Raw genomic sequence first — 23,508 nt, forward strand, 5'->3', positions numbered from 1 at the left:
GAAACTCAGCAGGCCAGGCAGCATCTATGGGAAAGGGTACAGACGATGTTTTGGGCTGAGACCCTTCATCAGGAGTTTTTTTTCCCCAGCTACATGGCCTTCTGAGTTCCTCCAGCATTTTGTATGTGTTGCTTCAATCAAATTCAAGTTTAATTATCATTCATGAATACAACTGAACGAAAGAGCACTCCTCTGAGGCCAAGGTGCAAAAGATACACAGCACATTCAAAATGGTGAGCAAAGAACATAGTCTCACACAAAAAAAACACATATGCAGCCCAAGACCCAGAGTGACATGTTCCGCAAATTGATGATACAGTTCCCAGCAGTGTCACTACAACCCAGCCTGTCATTCCACCAATTGAACACAATGAAATTAAAGATTACCTTTATTTGTCACATGTACATGGAAACATGCAGTGAAATGTGTCATTTGTGTTGCTAGCATGCTGCCCCTAAAATTCTGCAATGGTGACTGTTTAAATGCTCGATTCTTTGGTTTAGGGAAATAGATTTCCTGCCTTTACTGGCTGGCCTACCTGTTGCTCTGGAAATGACTGAGAAACTGCGTTGAAGAGCAGTTGGGGATAGAGGTTCAATGTCAGCTTTTTCTGTCAGGTTCACATTCCATGAATAAGTTTAACAAAAAAAAAACTTTGAACAGCAATGTGAAATGAAACATGAATTAGTGCTTGAGTTGAATGCATAAGGATGTAAGACGTGGGGTTCTACAGTGGTTAGCACAGTGCTTTACAGTACCAGCGACCCGGGTTCATTTCCCACCGCTGTCTGTAAGGAGTTTGTCTGTTCTCCCCGTGACTGCGTGGGTTTCCTCTGGGTGCTTTGGTTTCTTCCCACAGTCCAAAGACATATTGTTTGGTAGGTTAATTGGTCATTATAAATTTTCCCGTGATTAGGCTGATTAAATTGGGGGTTGCTGGGCAGTGTGGCTCAAAGTGCTGGAAGGGCCTGTTCCACAATGTATCTCAATGAATAATTAAATAAAAGACATAAATGCAGAACTAGGCCATTCAACCCATTGAGTCTGCTCCACTATTTCATCATTGCTGATTTATTATCCCTCTCAACTCCACTCTCCTGCTTCTCCCCCTAATCTTTGATGCCCTTTCTAATCATGAACCTATCACCTCCACTCTAAATATACCCAATGACTTGGCCTCCACTGATTCACCACCCTCTGGCTAAAGAAATTCTTCCTCATTTCATATTTTTAGAGTAAACACTTCATGTAATATGGTGACCAAAATTACTTCGCTTCTTGGCTCTTTTCATCTATAATTGAAGAAAGATTGTGTTACTGAACGTTCTTGCCAATAATGATCCAAAGTGTCATCAAAGTGAGCCTGCCTGCGCTTTGTTAACATTGGAACATTCCTTCCCCACCCACTGTTAACTACTGATCTATAACCACATCCCAACTGAGAAACGTAAAACCAATACTTAGTGCCCATGACTTTGTAAAGCCTTTTACTGGCTTTCTTGATCGACATCCATTTCACATGAAGGGCAGGGAAAAATGGAACTGTAAGGGTGTGGCTCAGAACCAAGACACGGTTGAGTTCACTGCTCATGAAAGACTTAGAAAGTAGCTAAATAAAGAAGGAAACTTTCTTGGAGAGTTGCTGCACACGGCTTCTGTCCTCGAAAGCAGCCAACTACTTTGCAGCATTCTAATTAACCATGGCTGGATCCAAGAAATGCCTTGTCAGATAAGTGACCCCTCTGTCTAAAATTCTCTTCACTGCAACCAATCTGATCTTGCACCAATTTATGTCGGTAACTTGCCCCTTTGAAACTAGAAAAACAAATTCAATTCCAATATTAATCCAGCCTGCCAGATGACAACAGTACAAACTGACTGGCTGGCAATGTTCAAAGTTTAAAGTAAATTTATTATCAAAGTACTTGTATATCATCACGTACAACCCTGGGATTAATTTTCTTGTGGCATTATAGCACATACAAAGAAACGCAATGGAAACAGTGAAAAACTACACACAAAGGTGGATGAACAACCAATGTGGAAAAGAAAACAAACTGCAAATGCAACGAAATCTATAAGCAGATAAATAAATAATAATGAGAACATGAGATGTAGAGTTCTTGAAAGTCAGTCTATTGATTATGGAATCAGTGAGGTGATTGAAGATACCAAGCTGTTTAGGAGCCTGATAATTGAGCAGTGATAACTGTACCTGAACCTGGTGCTGTGGGACCCAAAGGTCCTGTAGCTCCTTCTCGTTGGCAGCAGTGAGGAAAAGGCATGGCCTGGATGATGGGGACTCTTCATGATGGGTGCTGCTTTCTTGCGGCAGCGCTCCTTGTAGATGTGTTCAATGGAGGGGAGGGCTTCTTCTGTGATGGACTGGGCTGTATCTCCTACTTTTTGTAGACTTCTCCATTCTGTTTCCATGCCAGTCAGGATACTCCCCACTGTGCATCGATAGAAGTTTGTCAAAATTTTAGATGGCATGCTGAATCTGTGGCAACATCTGCGAATGCAGAGGCGCTGCTGTGTCTTGTTTGTAATTGGATTTGCATGCTTGTGTTACACTAGGGGGAGGTGGTAGCAAGAAGTGGCCAATTGGAGCCTATTGGGACCTATAAACCTCTGCCATTTTAATGGCATGTGTTATGGGTAACATGTCTGCAGGGACTCCCTGTCCCACAATTGTGCTTGCTCCAAATTAAGGCCGAATACACCTTTCGACCCTTCTGCTACACTGAGAATTATTTCCAAACCCAAGCCAACCATCTCCCATTTTGTGATTTATCTCCACTTTGCTCCAATTCTTTTCAATGTAGGTGATATTCTCTGGCCCTTCTTAAAAGCATCTGGAAACACTTAGGTTTTGAATGCATGGAGGTCCCTAGAACCTTAAAAAAACACAAATATAATTCTGGCAATTGGTTCCCACACTACAGAGGCCTTCTTGTTTGAATGAGTTATTATTTAATTGGGATTTACAGGAGAGATGATTCAAGGTCTGGATAATATTGCTTGACTAAGTCATGGCTCAGAATGTGGAGTATCAACTGAGTTAATATACAACATTGTTAGATTGCCAAATCAAAATGTATTTACCATAATGTTTTACAAAGTTCACGTCTAAGAAAGATCCTGGTTCACCTGCACCAGTTCTTAACTTTGAGATGGGTTTGTATAGCCTCCATTTGCAGTTTGCTTACTTGGAACACAAGTCACCCTTGCATTTTTCAGCGGTTGCAGCAAGATGGTTCGATTAGTCAAAGCCACTGCTTTGTAGTGCCTGAGACTCTGGTTCAATTCTGACCTCAGTTATCACCTGTGGGGAGTTTCACAGAACGTTGAACACTATAACACAGTGCAGGCCTTTTGGCCTACAATGTTGTACCGGCTTTTAACATACTATAAAGTATAAGATCTATCTAATCCTTCCCTCCAACATTGCACACCATTCATCTGTATGCTTAATCAAGAGTTTCTCAACTGTCCCTAAAGCTCAAAGTTCAAAGTAATATATTATCAAAGTACGCACATGTCACCATCTACAACCCGAGAATTTCTGTGGAAAAATTTGCCAAGAACAATCATGGTAATGGAAAGACCATGATTGTCTATGTCATACGACATGGCATGTAATGAATGAATGATAGTCAGGATAGAGGGTCAGAATTTTTCCCCCATTGGAGGGGATGAGGTCATTGGAGCTTCTCCTGGTGTTTTTGTACCTCTGGGTTTTTACAGGATGGGTTGCTAGCCCCATGTCCAACCCTCCTCATTTCACAGCCAGACTTGGGCCGTCCATGATGGAATTCAGAGTAGTATATGGTTACATATGCATACTTGGATAATATACTTACTTTGACTTTGACATTGGTGTATAACCTATGTTGGACCTCGCGGTATATTTCCAGTTTCTCGAATTGTATTTTCTTTTCATCCCAGGTAATAGACGGGACAGAATGCCAACCGTACAGTAATTCACTCTGTGTGCGTGGCCGCTGTGTGAGGACGGGCTGTGATGGCATAATTGGCTCCAAACTCCAGTACGACAAGTGTGGAGTGTGCGGCGGAGATAGTAGTACCTGTGTGAAAGTATCTCGGACCTTTACCAAGAGAAGGTAACGTGAGCCAATCTGATACATTTTGCAGTAATAAGATGAGCAGGGTACATGGGTTATATAGGCAGCAATAAATATTATACAGGGTCACGTGAACCCATGGGATCAGGTGGTGGATGGTCATATGAGCAGCTGGTGCATATCACAAGTTCTGGTTATGTGACTACTGACATCAGGCAGACAATCTCTGAAGAGCATCGATAATGGCTGGGGTTACCCGTCTTGTGGGTAACCATAGGTAATTTCTATAGTAAGGACATGTTCAACACAGTTTTGTGAGCCAAAGGGTCTGTATTGTGCTGTAGACTTTCTATGTTTCTATGACACAAATCAGAAGAAGGCAATGGCAAACCACTACTGTAGAAAAATTTGCTGAGAACAATCATTGTCAAGTCCGTGATTTCCCATGTCATATGACACAGCCCGTGATGATAACGATATTGGATGTAGTATAGACTTGAGTGACTGAGCTATAGAGAGAGAGATTAAGTAGGCTGGGACTGAGAGGTGATCTTTAAGAGGTGTGTAAAATCATAAGGGGCATAGTTAAGGTGGATGCAAGCAGTCTTTTTCCCAGGGTTGGGGACTCAAGAACTAGAGGGCATAGGTTTAAGGTGAGAAGGGAATGGTTTATTAGGAGCCTGATGGGGCAACTTCTTTCACACAGTGGGTGATCCTTGCGTGAAGCAAGATGCCAGGAAGTGATTGATAAATAACTGTTAGAAGACATGAACTTGTAAATGGATACGAAAGGTTTAGTGGATAGACCAAATATGGACAAATAAGACTAACTCAGCTCAGCACCATGGTCAGCGTGGATGAGTTAGGCTGAAGAACCAATTTCCAGCTGTATAACTCGGTCATTGGAGACCGTCCCGAGGAGGTTTAGGAAATGATCCCTGGAATGAAAGGGTTAACTTATGAGGAGCCTTTGGCTGTGGAAGAGTACTTACTGGAGATTGAAGGGGATCTCATTGAAACCTACCAAATGTTGAAAGACCTAGACAAAGCGGAATTGGAGAAGATGTTTCCAACAGAGGGAAAGTTTAGAACTAGAGGGCGCAACCTTTCTTTTAGAAAGGAGGTGAAGAGTAATTTCTTTAGCCAGAGGGTGGTGAATTTGTGGAATTCATTGCCACAAACAGTTGTGGAAGCCAAGTTATTTAAAGCGAAGGTTGATAGGTTCTTGATTAGTCAGGGTGTCAGAGGTTATGAGGGGAAGGCAGAAGGATTGAATGGCAGAGCAGACTCGATGGACTAAATGGCCTAATGCTACTCCTATGTCTTATGGTTCTATTGTCTATTGGTGGGGAATGGAATTGCTCTGTGGGCTGGTATAGAATTGAAGGGCTGAATGGCTCCTTTCTGTCATCGGGGAATAAATGTGGAATTTAGCTTGTGATACTTATTAACACATCTGTCTGATAAATATTAAATAATCCCCATCTGTCTTACACAATCACTCCCTCACAAAAGCCTGTAAGTATTGACGTCATCCATGGGAGATTCCAACTTTCTCTGTTCGTCTGTTGTGGGGTCAGAAATGTTTATGCAGGGAAATAGAATACTATTTACATTTCCTTTTCCTATTTTTTTCTCTCATTTGTAATGATTGCTCAGTACTATTCCATCAGCATCTGGGGATTTCTGGTGCTCTGTTCAAGCTGCCTTTTTTGACATATAATCCTAAACTGTGACTGCCTGCAGCCAGTACTGCAGTGGATGCAACGTCTGCAGCACTAAAAATTGGGAAAAGCTCAGGCTGAAACACTTCAGCTGCAGTCTTACAGAACTCTCATTAGCCGCATCTGGAGTATTGCATACTGTTCTGGTCGCTCCACTACAGGAAGGGTTTGGAGAGGGTGCAGAAGAGGTTTACCAAGATGCTGCCTGGATTAGAGGGCATGTGCTTAACGAGTGCTTGGACAAACTTGGATTGTTTTCTCAGGAGCGGTGCAGGCTGAGGAGAGATCTAATAGAGACTTATAAGATTATGAGAGCCATAGATAGAGTAGATAGATAGTAACTTTTCCCAGGGTTGAAATGTCAAATATTAGAGGCATGCATTTAAACTGAGAGGGGATAATTTCAAAGGAGATGTAAGGCGCAAGTTTTCTACACAGAGTGGAGGGTGTCTGGAATGTGCTGCCTGGGGTGGCCATTAGGGATATTAAAAGACTTTTAGATAGGCGCATGAATATGTGGAATGTGAAGGATATGGACATTGTGTAAGCAGAAGAGATTAGTTCAGTTGGCCATTTAATTACTAATTTAATTGGTTCGGTACAACATTGTGGGCTGAAGGGCCTGTTCCTGTGTCCTATGTTCTAACACCGTGGGTCCAGTAGCATCCATAGAACATGATACAGCCAACGTTTCAGGACCAAGACTCTTCATCAAGATAACACTGACAAAAGTTAACTGTTTCTCCTTCCATGGGTACTGGTTAACGTTAGGCCTGTTGAGTTTCTGGCATTTTCTATTGGTTTATTGTTATCACATGCACCAAGATGCAGTGAAAAGCTTTGGCTTGTGTCCCATTTGAACAGGTCATGTCATCAAGGTAGTGAAAAGAGAAGAGGATGCTGAATCTGAATCAGAATGGCATTTAATATCACTGACATATGTCTTGAGATATGTCGTGTGTAAGCACGTGGCCAAGTGGTTAAGGCATTGGACTAGCGACCTGAAGGTCGTGAGTTCGAGCCCCAGCTGAGGCAACATGTTGTGTCCTTGAGCAAGGCACTTAATCACACATTGCTCTGCGACGACACTGGTGCCAAGCTGTATAGGTGTTAATGCCCTTCCCTTGGACAACATTGGTGTCGTGGAGAGGGGAGACTTGCAGCATGGGCAACTGCTGGTCTTCCATACAACCTTGCCCAGGCCTGTGCCCTGGAGAGTGAAGACTTTCCAGGTGCAGATCCATGGTCTCGCAAGACTAGCGGATGCCAAAAATAAAATGTCTTGAGATGTGTTGTTTTGTGGCAGCAGTACAATGCAAGGCATAAAAATTACCTTACTGGTGAAGGGTCTCGGTCTGTAACATCGAATGTTTATTCCTCTGCATAGATGCTGTCTGACCTGCTGAGTTCCTCCAGCACTTTTTTTGTGTGTGTCTTTCTCTCTCTCTCTCTCTCTCTTTCTCTCTCTCTCTCTCTCTCTCTCTCTGGATTTCTAGCATCTGCAGAATCTGTTCTGTTTCTAAGATTTACTATAGGCTGCCAAATTAAACCATGCAAAAGAAGAATAGCGAGGTTGTGTTCATGGGTTGACAGACCATTCAGAAATCTGATGGTGGAGGGAAAGAAGGGGAGGAGAATATAGTGCTACAGATACAGCAAATGTGCAGGGCAGATATTTAAATGAAGTACAAGGGCCGTGATAAGCTAGATCAAGTGATCAAGAGATCATCTTTCAATGTACAAGAGACCACAAGATATAGGAGCAAAATTAGGTCATTTGGCCCATGGAGACTGCTCCGCCATTTCATCATGGCTGATTCATTTCCCTCTCAGCCCCAATCCCCTGCCTTCTTTCTCCCTGTAACTCCACATCCACTCTTTCAAGACCTTTCAACATTTAAAAGCTTTCAATGAGATTCGCCCCCTCATTCTTCTGAATTGCAGTCAGTGCAGGCCCAGAGCTATCAAACGCTCCTCATATGATAAGCCTTTCAATCCCAGAATCATTTTTGTGAACCTCCTTTGGTCTGTACAAGAGTCCCATAACAGTGGAGTAGAGGCTGTCCATGAGCTGTTGGTACATGCCGTCGAGCTTTTGTATCTTCTGCCCAATGGGAAAGGGAAGAAGAGAGAATAACTGGGGTGGGAGATGTCCTTTATTATGATGTGTGCCTTCCTGAAGCAGCGGGAAGTGTTGATGAAATCGTTGAAGGAGCGGCTAGCTATGCCAGGACCACCAGACTCAAAAACTGTTACTTTCCCGCAAGCAGTACGGCTGATCAACACCTCCTCCTACTAACTCCCCCTCCACACCCCTAACCACCAGTACTTGATCATTTCCTGCCTGAGTCACCTCATGTACAGACACTTCTGTTTCCAGCGCCACTTTACCAATCTATGTATATAAGCTATCTTTTGTATTTATTTTTTTGTTTCTTCTATTAATGTGTTCTTTATCTTATTGTATATTTTTTGTGCTGCATTGGTTCTGGAGTAACAATTATTTCAATCTTCTTTGCACTTGTATACTGGAAGTGACATTAATCAATCTTGAATCTTGTTTGGCATGTGAACTGGATTGCGATGTGAACTGTCAGATATATCTTGCTGTCTTGGGCAGAGCAGTTGTCGCACCAAGTTGCAATTCAGCCAGATAAACTGGTCTTGTTCTTTCACTGCGTGCTTTCCAATCGTTGCAAAGCCACTGTCTGCAAGACCCCCAGCTTCATTCTTCCCTGGAAGATTAAGGGTAGCCCAAGTGCCTCCAATTCCTCTTCAGATACAAATTGCACCTGGACGCAGTCTGTCGGAGAAGAAGGTGAAAGCAAAAGGCTGAGAAGAGGAAGGAAACTTCCTCCATTCCAGTGTGGCTCAGATCCATGTAAGGAACCAAGCTATAAAACATAGGAGCAGATGTAGGCCACTTGGCCCATCGAGTCTGTGCCACTATAACAATTTAAAGGTTATTGCTATCCAGCCATACACGTGTATACAGCTAAATGAAACATTGTTCCTCTGGGGCCAAGGTGCAAAGCACAGTTCACACAGCACAACACATATAGTTACAATCCAGCCCATACAGTCACAAAATAATATGAGCACAAGTCCCTGAGCGATCATCGCCATGGGATATTAAACCAGCCCTGTTTATCCAACGTGGCTGTCTTGCTTTTCCTCTTAACCCCTTTCTCTTGCCTTCTCCCTGTAACCTTTGACACCCTGACTAATCAAGAACCTATCAATCTCTACTTTAAATATACCCAATGTGCTGGCCTCCACAGCTGTCTGTGGCAATGAATTCCAAAGTTTCACCATATTCTGGCTAAAGCAGGGCTTCCTAATAATTTTTATGCGATGAACCATTAAGCAAGGGGTCCATGTCCCTAGGATGGAAACCCCTGGGCTAAAGAAATTCCTCCTCATCTCTGCTCATCCTTCTATTCTGAGGCTGTGCCCTCAGGTCCTAGACTCCCCCACTATAGAAAACATCCTCGCCGCATCCACTTTATCCAGGTCTTTCAATATTCAGATTTCACTGAGAACCACTGCACCCTCCCCCTCCCCCCCCCACCCCTTTCGTTCTTCTGAACTCCAGTAACCAGACTGAGATTCATGTTGTGCCTTCTGAAGCAGCCTGTCAATTGTAAAAGTTCCAGAATCTCCTCAGAACAGGAGCAGGGATCAAATATCCCCATGAGTGCAGGGCGGTCAGTAATTAGCAAGCAGCTAGTTAAGAAATGCACTTAAGATACGATAATGGGCAATAATTATCAGGAAGAGAGGGAAGGCTGTTTCCAACAACAGTCTCTAAATATTTACAGGCCTGACTCCCTGGGGTTTCTCATTATCCTGAGTTTCACTCGTTTATATAACATCAATGTTCAAAGTAAGTTTACTATCAAAGTACGTATAAGTCACCATATACTACCCTGAGATTCATTTTCTTGCGGGCTTTCACAGTAGAAGGATGAAGTGCAATAGAATCAATGAAAAACAAAGAATAACAAACAGCCAAAAGAAGAATTGAGAATGTTTCCTACGGTGGGGAGTCTAGGACCAGAGGGCATAGCCTTAGAATAGAAGGATGTTCATTTAGAACAGAGATATGGAGGAATGTCTTTAGTCAAGTTAATTCATTACCACAGATGGCTATAGAGGCCAAGTCATTAACTATATTTAAAGTGGGGGCTTGATTAGCCAGGGCATCAAAGGTTACTAAGGAAGTCATTGAGAGGGATAATAAATCAGCCATGATGGAATGGCAGAGTAGATTCGATATGCCAAATAGTCCAATTCTGCTCCTATGTCTTATGGGCTTGTGGTGTTAAAACAAACTGTGCAAATGCCCTCGGTGTGACACTGACTTACACAGTTCAGAAGGTTCACTTCACCATCTCTGCTAGGGAGCTAGCTGAGGTGCTATGTTAACCCCAGCCAGAGCGCTTCAACCAGCTTGCCCACCCCTGTGCAGAAGCCAGTCTGAAACAGACAGTTTATTTTTTCTGAACCTTCCTTTGAACACTGGAATTTCCTTTACTTTAACCCATGGGAGCTATCTTATCCATGATTACAGTTGTGGAGGCCTTCGAAACGGAATTCTACTCCTGATGACAATTTGCTGACCCACTTGCTGGACGGTGAATGGAGGACTGGGTCCAGCTCTGCTGCTGCTCGTAGTTAAGTAACCTGACAACTTGCAGCCTGGAACTATGCCAGGAGCTGATGTACAGAGAGATCTTGGAGTGTAGGTCCTCAGCTTTCTGAAGGTGGTGACACAAGCAGATAGGATGGTACAGAAGGCATACAGTGTCCCTGACTTCATCAACCAGGGAGCTCTGAAGCTGTCTGTATGTTCACCAAGTAGTGAAAGGGTTACTACACTAGAACATAGAACACATAGCATTACAGCACAGTACAGGCCCTTTGGCCCACAATTTTGTGCTGACCTTTTAATCTAAACCTTCCTCCCACATGGCCTTCCATTTTTCTATCATCCATATGCCTATTGAAGAGTCTGTTAAATCCCCCTAATGTATATATACACCCACCCCTGGCAGGGTATTCTACACACCCACCATACTCTATGCATATATATTTTAAAAATTACCTCTATAATTCCCCCTGTATTTTTCTCCACTCGCCTTAAAATTATGCCCCCTCTTATTAGCCATTTCTACACTGGGGAAGAAGTCTGGTTATTGACTCTATCTATACCTCTTCTCATCTTGTACACCTCTGTCAAGTAGATTCTCCTCCTATTTCAGTCCAAAGAGAAAAGTCCCAGCTTGCTCAACCTATCTTCATAAAACATGCTCTCTAATCCAGGCAGAGTGCTGGTAGATCTCCTCTGCACCCTCTCTATATCCTTCACATAAGGTGACCAGAACTGAACACAATACTCCCAAGTGTGTGAGGCATGGTGAGTGAGTGAGGCCTCTGTCAGTCAGGGTTGAGCCATGGATGTTGTGTCCTAGCTGTCTAGATATGCAAGCCTGGGCAGTACGATATGGAGGGCAAGATGTTGCCATGTAGCAAACTCTCCCTCTTCATGTATCTGATGAACCCAAAGGCACATCAAGGACCAATACAGTTTGGTACCTGCAGCATTGCAGGAGTTGCCAGTCAATGTAGGAGTGCCTTAGGGACCCCAGTTCTGGAACCTTCCCCCAGGGTTTACTCCCGAAGTCTTCCCTATAAGAGGATATAGCCACAAGGCAGTGGAGTTTAAGGTCACAGTTTTTCTTCTCCTAGATGAGCTATCATCCACAGCTGATGAGTCCCATCTGCCAGAAGCAACTGGCTTTAAGGTGCCAGTAACCCACCTTTGCCCTTTCCCTGTCAGTAGAAATGGTTCCTCCAGGCTTAGTAGCTAAGCCTCACATGAAGGCCAGGAGCTGGACTCGGTTGTCAGAGGCTATTTGAGACACACACCATTAGGAGCATTTAATAGATAGTAGGAGCCTGTCCCCATTTCCCAGCACCACCCCCACCCTCCCCCCAATTATAACAACTTCAAGGAACTGAGCTTGGTAATAAAAGTAATAGTACAGCGGTCACTCAAGTCGAGGATGATGTTCTGCTAAGAGTTTGTCTACTGGTAGGTCCTCAGGTGGCTGTAGAGGCCGATCCAGGATCCACAAATTCTGGTGCAGTGTGGACATGAGTAGGTGGTGGTGGTGGTGGTTAGTGTTTGGGTCTTTTCGTTGTTCAGTCTCTGCTTCCGTAGCTGCCACTTGTTCTCTGTGGCACAGCAGAGGTCGATCTTGTATAGCGCCACTCCCTCTTGAACAGATACCCTCCATTTCCCCCTACTGAGTGTTGTGTCTTCCCAGTTTTCAGATGTAATGTTGAATTTCTTCAGGCTGATTTTGATGTTGTATTTGAAGTGTTCCCTTTGCCCACCAGGGGCTCACTGACCTTTCTTCAACTGGGAGTAAAGGATCTGTTTGGGGAGACGTGAGTTAGGCACTCTGATGACCTAACCTATCCATCGGAGTTAGTGTTGCTTTGTCGTGCTGGAGATGCTGTTCATGTTGGCCTCCTCCAGTCCACTACAGTAGCCGACTGTAAAAGCCTACAGTACAATTTCCATGGTATTTGCAACCCAATGGCTGATCCACTCAAGGGTTAAACACTTACCAGTCTGGGCTCATCTGCTTTGATCTACGTTGGCCAGTGCAACATCGGGTTTATACCACCTACAGCTCCTGCAGGTTAAAATGAAGGAAATTCCTGCATTCCGCAGAATGCTGTGAAAAAATAAATGGCATCAGTTGCAGTCTGGTCTCCGTTCAGTGACAGAAATATCCACTGAAGCAGCTTCTGCACCATTTCTAGTTCAAGGGCACAATTACCAAGGTCACAGGGTCATCAAGGACCACTGTGTGGTCTGGGGCTACTCCAGCATAGTCAGTCTGATGTTCGTAAACCTCAAAAATCAAGGGTTTTTTCAGAAAAAATCCCACAGATGCTAATCTCCTGCTCGTGAATGAAGGTCTGTCTAATGGTGCTGGAAACTCTATTCACAAACACGCGATCCAGATGTGGAGGCTGGAGGCAGGGTCTCACAGGCAGATGTCCGCTGGGCCAACGAAACTTCCAAACATCAAGTGTTACCAGCTGTTTAACAAAGAGAGAATATGTACAGTATGTACAACACGTAGATCAAACTTCTGATTAACGTTGTCATGATAAATGCAACCAAGCTAGAGAGGGTGCAGGAAAGATTCACAGAATGTTGCCAGGGTTTAAGTCAAGTTTAAGAACAGCTCTTCCCTCCACGATCAGATTTCTGAATGGACCATGAACACTACCTTACTCCCTTCTTACACTATATATTTATTTTATTTCTTATTGTAAATTATACTCTTTTTTTTTGCATTGCACTGTAGTACTACTTCAAGCCAACAAATTTCAGGACAGACACTCAGTGGCCACTTTATTTGGTACCTCCTGTATCTAACAAAATGGGAACTGAGTGTATATTCATGCTCTTCAGCTGCTGTAGACCACCCACATCAAGGTTTTGACATGATGTGCATTCAGAGATGCTCTTCCTCCGTGTGATTATCTGAGTTACTGTCACCTTCCTGTCAGCTTGAACCAGTCATCCCATTCTCCTGTGACCTCTCTCATTAACAAGGCATTTTTCCCCACAGAACTACCGCTCACCGGATTGTTTTGTTTTTAATTTGTGCGCCAGTCCTGGTAAGTTCTAGTGACTGCAGTGCATGAAAATCCCAGCAGATCGGCATTTTCTGAGATACTCAAATCACCCTGTCTGGCGCCAACAATCATTCCACTGTTCAAGTCACTAAGATCATATTTCTTCCCTATTCTGATGTTTGGTCTGAACAACAACTGAACCCCTTGTCCATATCTGCATGCCTTTATGCATTGAGTTGCTGCCACATGATTGGCCAATTAGATACCTGCTGTACCTAATAAAGTGGCCACTAATGTATGTTAGTGACGATAAACCTGATTTTTGAATCCAAGAGACTGGATAGGCCCGGACTGTTTCCCCAGCAGTGAAGGAGCTTGAGTGGTGACCTTACAGAAGTTTATAAAGCCATGAGGGTTGTTGATAAGGTGGATTGTCACAGTCTTTTTCCCACAGGGTGGGGGAGTCTGAAACTAGAGGGCATAAGTTTAAGCAGAGAGGGGAAAGCATTAAAGGGGATCTAAAGGGTAACTTTTTCCACAAAGGGTGGTGGAGTGTATGGAATGAGCTGCCAGAGGAAATGGTCGAGGCAGGTACAATTACATAGAAAAGACATTCGAGTAGGTTCACAGATAGGGAGGGCTTAAACCAGGGGTTCCCAATTTTTTTTAATGCCATGGACCAACACCATTAAGCAAGGGGTCCGTGGACCCCATGTTGGGAATGCCTGCTTTAAAGGAACATGGGCCAAGTACAGTCACATTGACGAGCTCGGGAAGACATCTTGGTCGGCATGGATGAATTGGGCCGAAGGGCCTGTGTGACTCTTGGTGTGAGACTCTCATTGAAGGAATTGACAGCCAGCTGTGGTACATTGCACGTGGCGAGAATGTGCCTGTGATGGCCAGCACATCAATCACCTGAATGCTCTCGGGGAAAAGAGACGATGTGCCTGGAAATTCCCAGCCTTCAAACCCATTGGATCTATCCCTGTACATCGAGACATACAGTGAAATGCACAATCGCCCAGGGATGTGCCGTGTTTCCTGCCACCAACAGAGCATGCCCGTGATGTTTAGAAGAACAACACAAGCCTCAACAACAACAAGAACAAATCAAGGCAAGGACAAGAACAACAACAGCAAAACAAGCCCCTTTCCCACCCACCTACTCACATAGACAGGCCTCCTAACCCATCACAGGCTGCCTCTGGGCCTCCAGTCCTTGGCTCTGGACTCTCTGACTCGTAGACATCGAGCCTTCAAACTCAAGTTCCTGGTCTGGACTGGCAGACTTGAGCTTCAGGCCTCTACCTCCAGACATGCCAACACTGGTCTCCCAGCTTTTGAGATTAGATCGTAAACTGTAAACGAAATATGAAATTGTGTGTTAAATATTCCAGTGATAGTATTAATACCTTTGTTTTAACTGATTATATCCATGCACCAAGTTCCACACACTGTGAGAAGCATTTATTCAGTGAGATTGGCATAATTTTCTAGCTCAGTCTCGTTACCATGGATACCAGTATTTGTACATGGCAATACATGTAAGTCCCCATAATCAAATGCTGAAATGCTGCGATGTTACCGTTTGTTGCTACATAATACAAAGAAAAGCAGGATTTGATTATTATTTTTTTATTTAGAGATAAAACAAAGCAACAGTTGATGGGAATGTGGAGAGCAAATAAAGGGATTAGTGTACGTGTGCACTGGTGTACACCATCTAGTGTACGTAGATGGGAATGTGTTGGTCCGCATGGACTCAATGAGCTAAATGGCCTATTTTAATGCTGTATGGCTCTGAATTTAGTGTCAGTACCCCAGGGACTCAATCTTCCTACCAAAATACACTTCACTCTCTTGAATTTCATCAGTTTTATGTCTACCCATTTTAACAGTCTGCCATGTATTCCTTGGAGCGTAGCAATCAGCGGAAGTGGTGGATGTGGGTTCCATTTCAACGTTGAAGAGATTTGGTTAAGTACGTGGATGGAAGGGGTGTGGAGGACCATGGTCCTGGCGCACATCAATGGGACTAGGTAGAATGATAGTTTGGAATGGGCTAGATGGGCTGAAAGGCCTGCTTCTGTTCTGTACAACTATCTTACAGGTTTCATGTGAAGTTGTATCTGTAAAGACACGTGTGTATCAGACATGTAACGCGGGTGGCAGTAACCCTAGTGCTGAGCCTTGAAGCTCCTTTGATCGGACACCATTCTCCACACTTCTCAGCTCCATCCCTTACTTGGGCAGACTTTATTCCCTATCCAACCTCTAACTGTATTTTTTATATAATTCTTTGCTCTATAATTGTTCCTCCAGCATTTTGTGTATGTTACTCTAGATTTCCAGAATCTCCTGTGTCGATGAAGAAATCTTCAGGTTTAATGGAAATAACAAGTGTTTGATAATAAAATAACGTATTTATCAGTGCTAACTACATCTTCTCTTATCTCCACAGCGTTGGGTACAGAGAAGTAACAAGAATCCCAGCTGGGGCAGTCCATATCAAGGTGAGACAGTACAAACCCAAGGGACAGCAGCGATTCACTGCTTACTTGGCAGCCAAGAGGAAGAATGGCGACTATCTCTTCAACGGCAAGTACATGATTTCGACCTCAGAGACCATCATCGACCTCAATGGCACGGTGCTCAACTACAGCGGATGGAGCCAGAGGGACGATGAGATGCATTCAATGGGCCACGGCCCACTGAAGGAGCCACTGATAATTCTGATTCTGGCCACCGACCCGAGGAAACCAGTTGACGTGCGTTACAGTTACTACATCCCGAAGAAGCCGCAGGCTGCAACCAGTGAGAATGCCCTGAAAACCCTGACTGCGCAGTCTCACCTTCCCCAGTGGATGACAGGACCTTGGTTATCCTGTTCCAGGACCTGTGATACTGGCTGGCAGACTAGAACTGTTCAATGCAAGAATGGAGAGGGGAAGTTGGCTAAAGGATGCCCTTTGTCCCAAAGACCATCAGCATTTAAACAGTGCTTTCAAAGAAAATGTTAATGCACTTTTCACTGTGAGAGTTCCTCTCTTTTTAATTTTACCATTCCATTTTCTGTTTTAATTTAAAATTCTCGAAGGAAAGGAAGGAAAATATTCTCAGTGTACCTTGGTGTTAAGCAGAAATGGCTTCAGCATCAAGGACGTGGGCAGAATCTGTCTCATCCAAATGACTGCACATCGGAGAGTGGGGGAGCATCGGACTCATGCCCCTAGGAGTCCGCAGACTCGGTGAGAGTGAGAGGGTAGAAGCCAATGGCAGCTGGCACGTCACCTACCTCAGATGCCTCCCTCGTCTACACTGAAGTGAGAACCAAGCGGTTCCACAGTCATCGGGCAAGGCATTGATTCCAGAATTCTCTCCGACCCTCCCAGCGAAGTAGATGTCCACATTTCTGACACGGCCACCATCTTCCTTTGCTCTTCCATGGCCTCTCAGTTGTGGCCAGTGACTGATTCCTAGAAGTTTGGGAGAGTGCAAGACTGGCATTTTCTTCAGTGATTTCAAAGACGATGCAAGACGCTAGAGAAGCGGCCGTTTGTGAAAGGAATGGTTAATCTGGTGATTTAATGAGATCACCACACCTTGCAGACTCTAGGTTGAACTCATGCTGCAGTGTTTGCATTAGAGTGCTTTTGGACGTTGCCTCTCGCTACAATCCCGTTGTGAACCATTTGTAACAGACTTTCTTAAATGAGGCACTGACTGATTCCAGTTTGTAATTGCAAATCTCTCTGGCACAAAATAAAGAGCTGACTGGAATTGAGCAGCAGAAGGAATGTGAGTATAGAAAATCCAGCATTGTATTCCTGAAGGATCACCAGCTGGACTGCATTCCAATGCGCACCTCCAACTGATGAGTAAAAAATGCAGGCTTGAGGCTGCACCAAAAGACCTTTCCCAGAAAACAGTGGCTTTACAGAACACCTGAATCAATTATCATCTCAACTTACCATTCTTGAGTGAATATCTGTCCACAATTTGTCCCAACCCATGGCGCACTCCGCTTGGTGGGTCAGTAGCCCGCACAGAACTGCAACGGACAGAAAGGACATGTTTGTGTTTAATCTCCGACTGAAGGGATTCTTTTTTTCCTTTGACACATACTTTATATCTGGTGCAGGCAAATCTTGTTATAAGCCAGTGGGAACATGGGATTGATTGTCAATAAGGTACTGTGATCAGATGAAACAGCACATCTTTGCAAAGTTGTCTCATGAGGCGATGGGGATAATGAAGGGAAGTAAATTCAGACCGGGCTCTGATATTTACTTGGCAAAAAGTTCTTCAAATCATTTTCGGTAACTTTCAATTCCACGTGACGAAAGCAGCGTGTGGGAGGCAGGTTTTCTTTTCCAAGAAAGTTGACCTTGCACTCCAATTAGAATAGCTGCCTGAAAAACCAGGCTGTGTATTACTGGACTGCGTGAGGGGGCAGCCCTAGTCCAATGGAGACTAAAGGCACTCATCCCGAGAAGCCTCTGCCTCACAGCTGTGAGCTCGCCGGAGGTCAAGAGACAAATTGGTCAGTCTGTTACTGAGCTTCACCAAACGTCCACTGCCAGTTCCATAAGTTAAAGTGGGCCGTGGTGACTTGCATTAAAAGTAGTTGACTTTACTCACCATTCTGCAATGGGTTGTAGGGAGACACTTAGGCTGTTTCTGATCAGCTAGCTGGGATTTCCATGGTAACAATCAAAGCAGTGCTTAGAACCTTTGATCTGCAGAAGTTACTTGCAGGTGGGAAAATGTGCAATTTTTATAGTTAATACTTTTATTTTCATTTTTTATTCCCTGTCCTTAATGGTCAGCTGCCATGCCACTTATAAGATGCATCATTATGTCTTTCCAAATGGCTCCATTATTACTCATTCCCAAACTAAAGTTGTACCTGTGGCGTCAGACCTTTCCCCATCCCTATACTGTATATCAGGAGAATGGGGTTGAGAAGGGATAATAAATCTGCCATGATGAGATGGTGGGGCAGACTAGATGGGCCGAATGGTCTGATTCTGCTCCTGTGTCATACAGAGAATCCATTGCTGACAGGCTTGGTACAGCAGTGTGTCAGTCAAATCAGTTAAGAATCAACCACATCGGTGAGTCACTCATAGGCTGGAGATGTACAAGCAAGTTTCCTCCTCAGAGGGACATTAACTGATCACTTCAGCACTTCAGATAACCCAACCACTATGGTCAGTTTTACTGCTGCCAGCCTTTAAAGTCCCAAACTCTCTATAAACTCAATGTGAAGTCACAGCCTCACAAGAGGCGAGTTGGCATTCCATTGTTTGGATTATTTCTCCAGAGTTCAGGCTGTACATGATGTCCGTCCGTTTACATAACCACTATGAATAAATGTACAGTGTGGCATTGAACCACAAGTTCAGTCCTTTCCTTACGCTTGATCTCAATGGAACAAGTAAAGGTAAACACGAGATTCTGCGGATGCTGGGAATCCAAAGTAACACACACAAAATGCTGAAGGAACTCGGCAGGTCAGGCAGCACCTGTGGAGGGGAATAAACAGTCGGTGATTTAGACTAAGTGAAGATCATTGAGATAAGACTGTTCAGCTCCTCTGAAGGCTGACCCCCTCCAGTCTGTTTATTTATCTTTATTGTGTTTAGGCTAAGCATGCCTATCTCCTATCAGTAAATAGGCTCCTCACTATATCAGCCATGATCTTATTGAGACACAGCATGGAATAGGTCCTGCTGGCCTTTCAAGATGCACCACCCAGCAGTCCTCCAATTTAATCCTAGCCTAATTACAGGGCAATTTACAATGACCGTTTCTACCTACTGGTACAAAACTGGCATGTCTTTAGACTGGGAGGAAATCTGAGCATCCAGAGGAAACCTGCGTGGTCACAAGGAAAATGGACAAACTCCTTACAGGCAGCGGTGGGAATTGAACCCAGGTCGCCCGTACTGTAAAGCATTGTGCTAACCACTACACCACCATGCTGCCATTTATAAGCAGAGGTGTCACTTTCCCAAGGGAGGATAAAAATTACCACTTGCAATGGGGTTGAGTAACCATCCCAGTCCAGGGAAAGTCCTCACAGCAGCAAGTAACTGTATTTCATCTGTTGTCTGCAATGCCCAATGCCCACCTGGTCTGGCTGTGAACCCACAGCTCTGTGGTTGGCACATGGAAGAATGTGGCCTTGCAAGACACTCGGTCCAAGAGAGCAGACTTGAGCATTAAAAATCGGCTCCCAAATCCTGTGAAAGGATAAACCCTTCTGCCACAGGGATCAATGTAAACCACTCTTGTTTATTCTCCAAAGCCCATTTAGACCAATTAGGGAGTAGTCAAAGTAGAGTCAGAAGTGGTAGGATATAGATTTGAAACCTCACACAAAACAGCTCAATTTGTCAAGGTCAAAATAAAACTTCATACCAGGAAACTCAGTGGGGAGTTCTGAAGAGAATGAAGTTCCCCTCTCTTCTTTGTCAATGGGGATGTGTTGGATCCAGATGCTTTTGTAATCCAGATGTTCTTCAGAAGTCAAGAACGAGACATAAAACCTGTTGATAGCAATTTTATTAAGTGTTACAAGAACATTGAAAAGACAATAAGAAAAGTAATTGTGGTCATCTCATACCCAGAGCAAAGAAACAAAAATTCCAGTGATAACAATTAACATAAAATAGCCAGATTCAAGTGGTATGACACCTGCGACTGAGAACTAAGAAGTTTCTAGAAAAATACAGAAGCAATTATTTGTACCATAATTACTGGAAAATTCACTGTTACATGTATATAAAAATGCAAGTGAGCATAAGGAAGTTAGACTGCGAGAAAAAATAACAGTTCTATACCCGAATCCAACAGGTGCAGAAGTCATCAAATCCTCCAGCACCATGTAGATTATAAACCTTTGAACATTCAAAGCTGAGCTCCAATACAATGGCTGCTGGAGTAATATACCAGAGAGCCAGAATCACTCTGACGTGAGTCTGAAAGCCCAAATTTTAAGCTAAATTGAAAGTATCATGAGCAGTTTTGGGCCCCTTATCTAAGAAAGTATGTGTTGGCATTGGAGAAGGTTCATTAAATGATTCTGGGAATGAAAGTGTTAATGTTTGAGGAGTGTTTGCTGGCTCTGGGCCTGTACTCGCTGGAGTTTAGAAGGGGAGGGGGGTGATCTCACTGAATCCTGAAAGGCCTAGATAGAGTGGATGTGGAGGGGATGTTTCCAATATTGGGAGAGTCCAGGATCAGAGGGCACCACCTCAGAATGGAAGTACATCCATTTAGAACAGAAACAAGGAGGAATTTATTTCACTAGAGGGTGGTGAATCTGTGGAGGCCAAGTCATTAGACATACTTACAGTGGTGGTTGTAAGGTTCTTGGTTAGTTATGGTGTCAAAGTTTATGGGAGAATGGGACTAAGAAGGATAATAAATCAGCCTTGCTGGAATGAGAGAGCAGACCCAAAGGGCTGAATGACCTAATTCTGCTCTTCTGTCTTATGGACTAAATTCCTGGCAAGCCCTTCTCTATTCTCATCTCCCACTCGATACTTGTCTCTGGTACAAAGATGAGAAAATCTACAGATGCCGGAATTCCGAGTAACACACACAAAATATAGGCAGAACTCAGCAGGCCAGGCAGCACCTATGGAACAAAAGTACAGTTGATGTTTTGGGCTGTTCATCAGGAATTAAACAGGACGAATCGTCAACAGTTTACTCTTTTCCGAAGATGTCGCCTGGCCTGCTGAGTTCCTCCAGCATTTTATGTGTGTACTTGTCTCTGGTAAATGAATGTGACCATGTCAGGGGTGGAAAGAGCTCCAAGAGTGTGTCAAACTGTTCACTAAGTCCGTAAATCTTTCCATAACTTCTCTAGTTTCCCCCAGGGAATCTTGACGACAACCATTACTTTCTAGCAAGATGGAGCTTTTAGCACTTCAAAACAAATAGTATTTGGTGCTATTTGAATGGGAATAGGCAAGAAATAAACTTGACTCTTTGGCTTTTATTTACAGCTTATGAAGGCCAATGTCTATTATGTTAGATTTAGATGCATCATTACCTGTGGATATTGTCTCATGACGTGGCACATTTTCAAATAGGGAAACCTCTAGTTCCAGCAGCTAACATTTGCTTCTAGATGGAATAAAGGACTTCTCTAATTCCCGGGGAGCGTGATGAACTGCCAGTTCAAAACTGAGTTCAGGAGCCTCAAAGGTTTAGGGGTTGGTGGGGAGAAGAGCAGGTGGGGGGGAGAGGGGATGGGTAGAAGCCTGTGGAGGGTGCTGGGTCGAGTGATGGGCAAGAACGCCATCATTTACACCTGCAGCCTTAAACTCGGGGGACATGTTTATTGGAAAGGAAACAAAATGCTCTTCAGGTCAGGCAGCTTGTGTGGAACGAGAAACAAAGGTCTCAGGTCAAAGGAAGTCATGCAAAACAAAGTTTTTCACTGTATCTCAGTACATGAGACAGTAATTTATCAATATACCAAAGGGTCATGAACCTGTAATATTCAGTCTGTTCCTCCCTCCACAGCTGCTCCCTCACTTGCTGAATGTGAACACCATTTTTTTTAAACAGAAGAGATTCTACAGGCACTAGAAATCCAGAGTAACACACACAAAATGCTGGAGGAACTCAGCAGGTCAGGCAGCATCTATGGAGAGGAATAAACTATTGATGTTTCAGACCAAGACCGTTCTTCAGGATCCTTCATTCTCAAGTCCTGATGACAGCTTTCAGCCCGAAACATCATCTGTTTATTCCTCTTCATAGATGCTGTCTGACCTGCTGAGGTTCTCCAGCATTTTGTATGTGTTGTTCTACAATTTCTTTTATTTTAGGTCTAAGTGATTCACAGGAGATTTTTTTTTTTGGCTATCTCAGTGTGCGCTATTGAGTAGCAATGGATAGGATGTGTTATTCTGGATTCTGCGCCCCACACTCTTCATTGTTTTCATAGCTGGACTATAGACATTTAAAATTTGCTCCATGGTGGTTTAACAAGTCCCTTTAAAATCTAGCAGCTTAAAAAAGAAGAAAATATATTTCTGCTGTGAAAACCTTTCAATGGGGTCTCCAGAAAGAGCGGGGGAAAAAACATTCCATTTAAATTATGGAAAAAAATCCTGAGGCACAGCACTGAAATAATTTATTTTGTTTTTGTACAACTGATATGTGTGATTTTAATGTTTTATTTATTGTTATTTAATTTGGAGAACACCAATCAGGCAAGTTTTTTTTTTGGAAGAGAAAAGAATTTGCTGTTGTGTCCTGTTTTACAATTGTGTTTAATTTATGCTTCACTCTTGTGAATTTTCACTTTTTTTAAAATATATGTATGTATGTTTACGTAATGTACAGCACTGGTTGCCTTGTGTATTATTGTGATGTGTTTCCCTTCATGCAGTTATTTTGCCATTTGTATTCTTTGAGATAAACTGCACTTATCTTTTATGAAAAAATAATTGACTGAGGCAGGATGTCAAATCCACTCTAATACTTGTTTCAAAAAATGTAGCAGTTCTATAATGCATATTAATCATGTCAAAGACATCTTTTTTATCAATTATTTTAAGCCCAGCAGTAATATCCTGTAATATACTGTAACATTAATCATTGCTGTATGTGGAACTAATGCCAAAATTCATCTTTTTTTTAAATGTGTGTAAATTATATATTCTCAAATGCAATACTACAGTCTCACAATTTAATTCTGACATTTAATGGTTGCATTTCAGAGATTACTTCCGTATGCAGTTTCAACCCTGAAGTTTCATATTTTACACACTCCCTCTTATCTTGTAAACACATGGGGGGGGGGGAACAGAAAAAAAATAATTTCATGAGTTCAAGAGACACAGCAATGAAACATCTTTGAAATTGTGGTTTAGTCCACAAGACATAGGAGCAGAATTAGGCCATTTGGCCCATTGAGTCTGCTCCACCATTTCATCATGGCTGATCCATTCTCCCTCTCAGCTCCAATATCCTGCCTTTTCCCCATATCTCTTCATGCCCT

The 23,508-nt window shown here is 43.3% G+C and overlaps 1 protein-coding gene across 1 annotated transcript in view; it reads left to right on the forward strand.

Moving 5' to 3' along the window:
* LOC134347822 (A disintegrin and metalloproteinase with thrombospondin motifs 5) overlaps window positions 1–23,172 on the forward strand; it is a 58,473-nt gene extending 35,301 nt beyond the window's left edge. The window contains exons 7-8 of the mRNA XM_063050279.1: window positions 3,950–4,125; window positions 15,940–23,172. Coding sequence (XP_062906349.1) covers window positions 3,950–4,125; window positions 15,940–16,498 — 735 coding nt within the window. The 3' untranslated portion in view covers window positions 16,499–23,172. The remainder of the gene's footprint in view (window positions 1–3,949; window positions 4,126–15,939) is intronic.
* The last annotated feature ends 336 nt before the right edge of the window (window positions 23,173–23,508 follow it).

The sequence above is a fragment of the Mobula hypostoma genome, chromosome 6, assembly GCF_963921235.1.
Source record: "Mobula hypostoma chromosome 6, sMobHyp1.1, whole genome shotgun sequence".
Lineage (NCBI taxonomy): Eukaryota > Metazoa > Chordata > Chondrichthyes > Myliobatiformes > Myliobatidae > Mobula > Mobula hypostoma.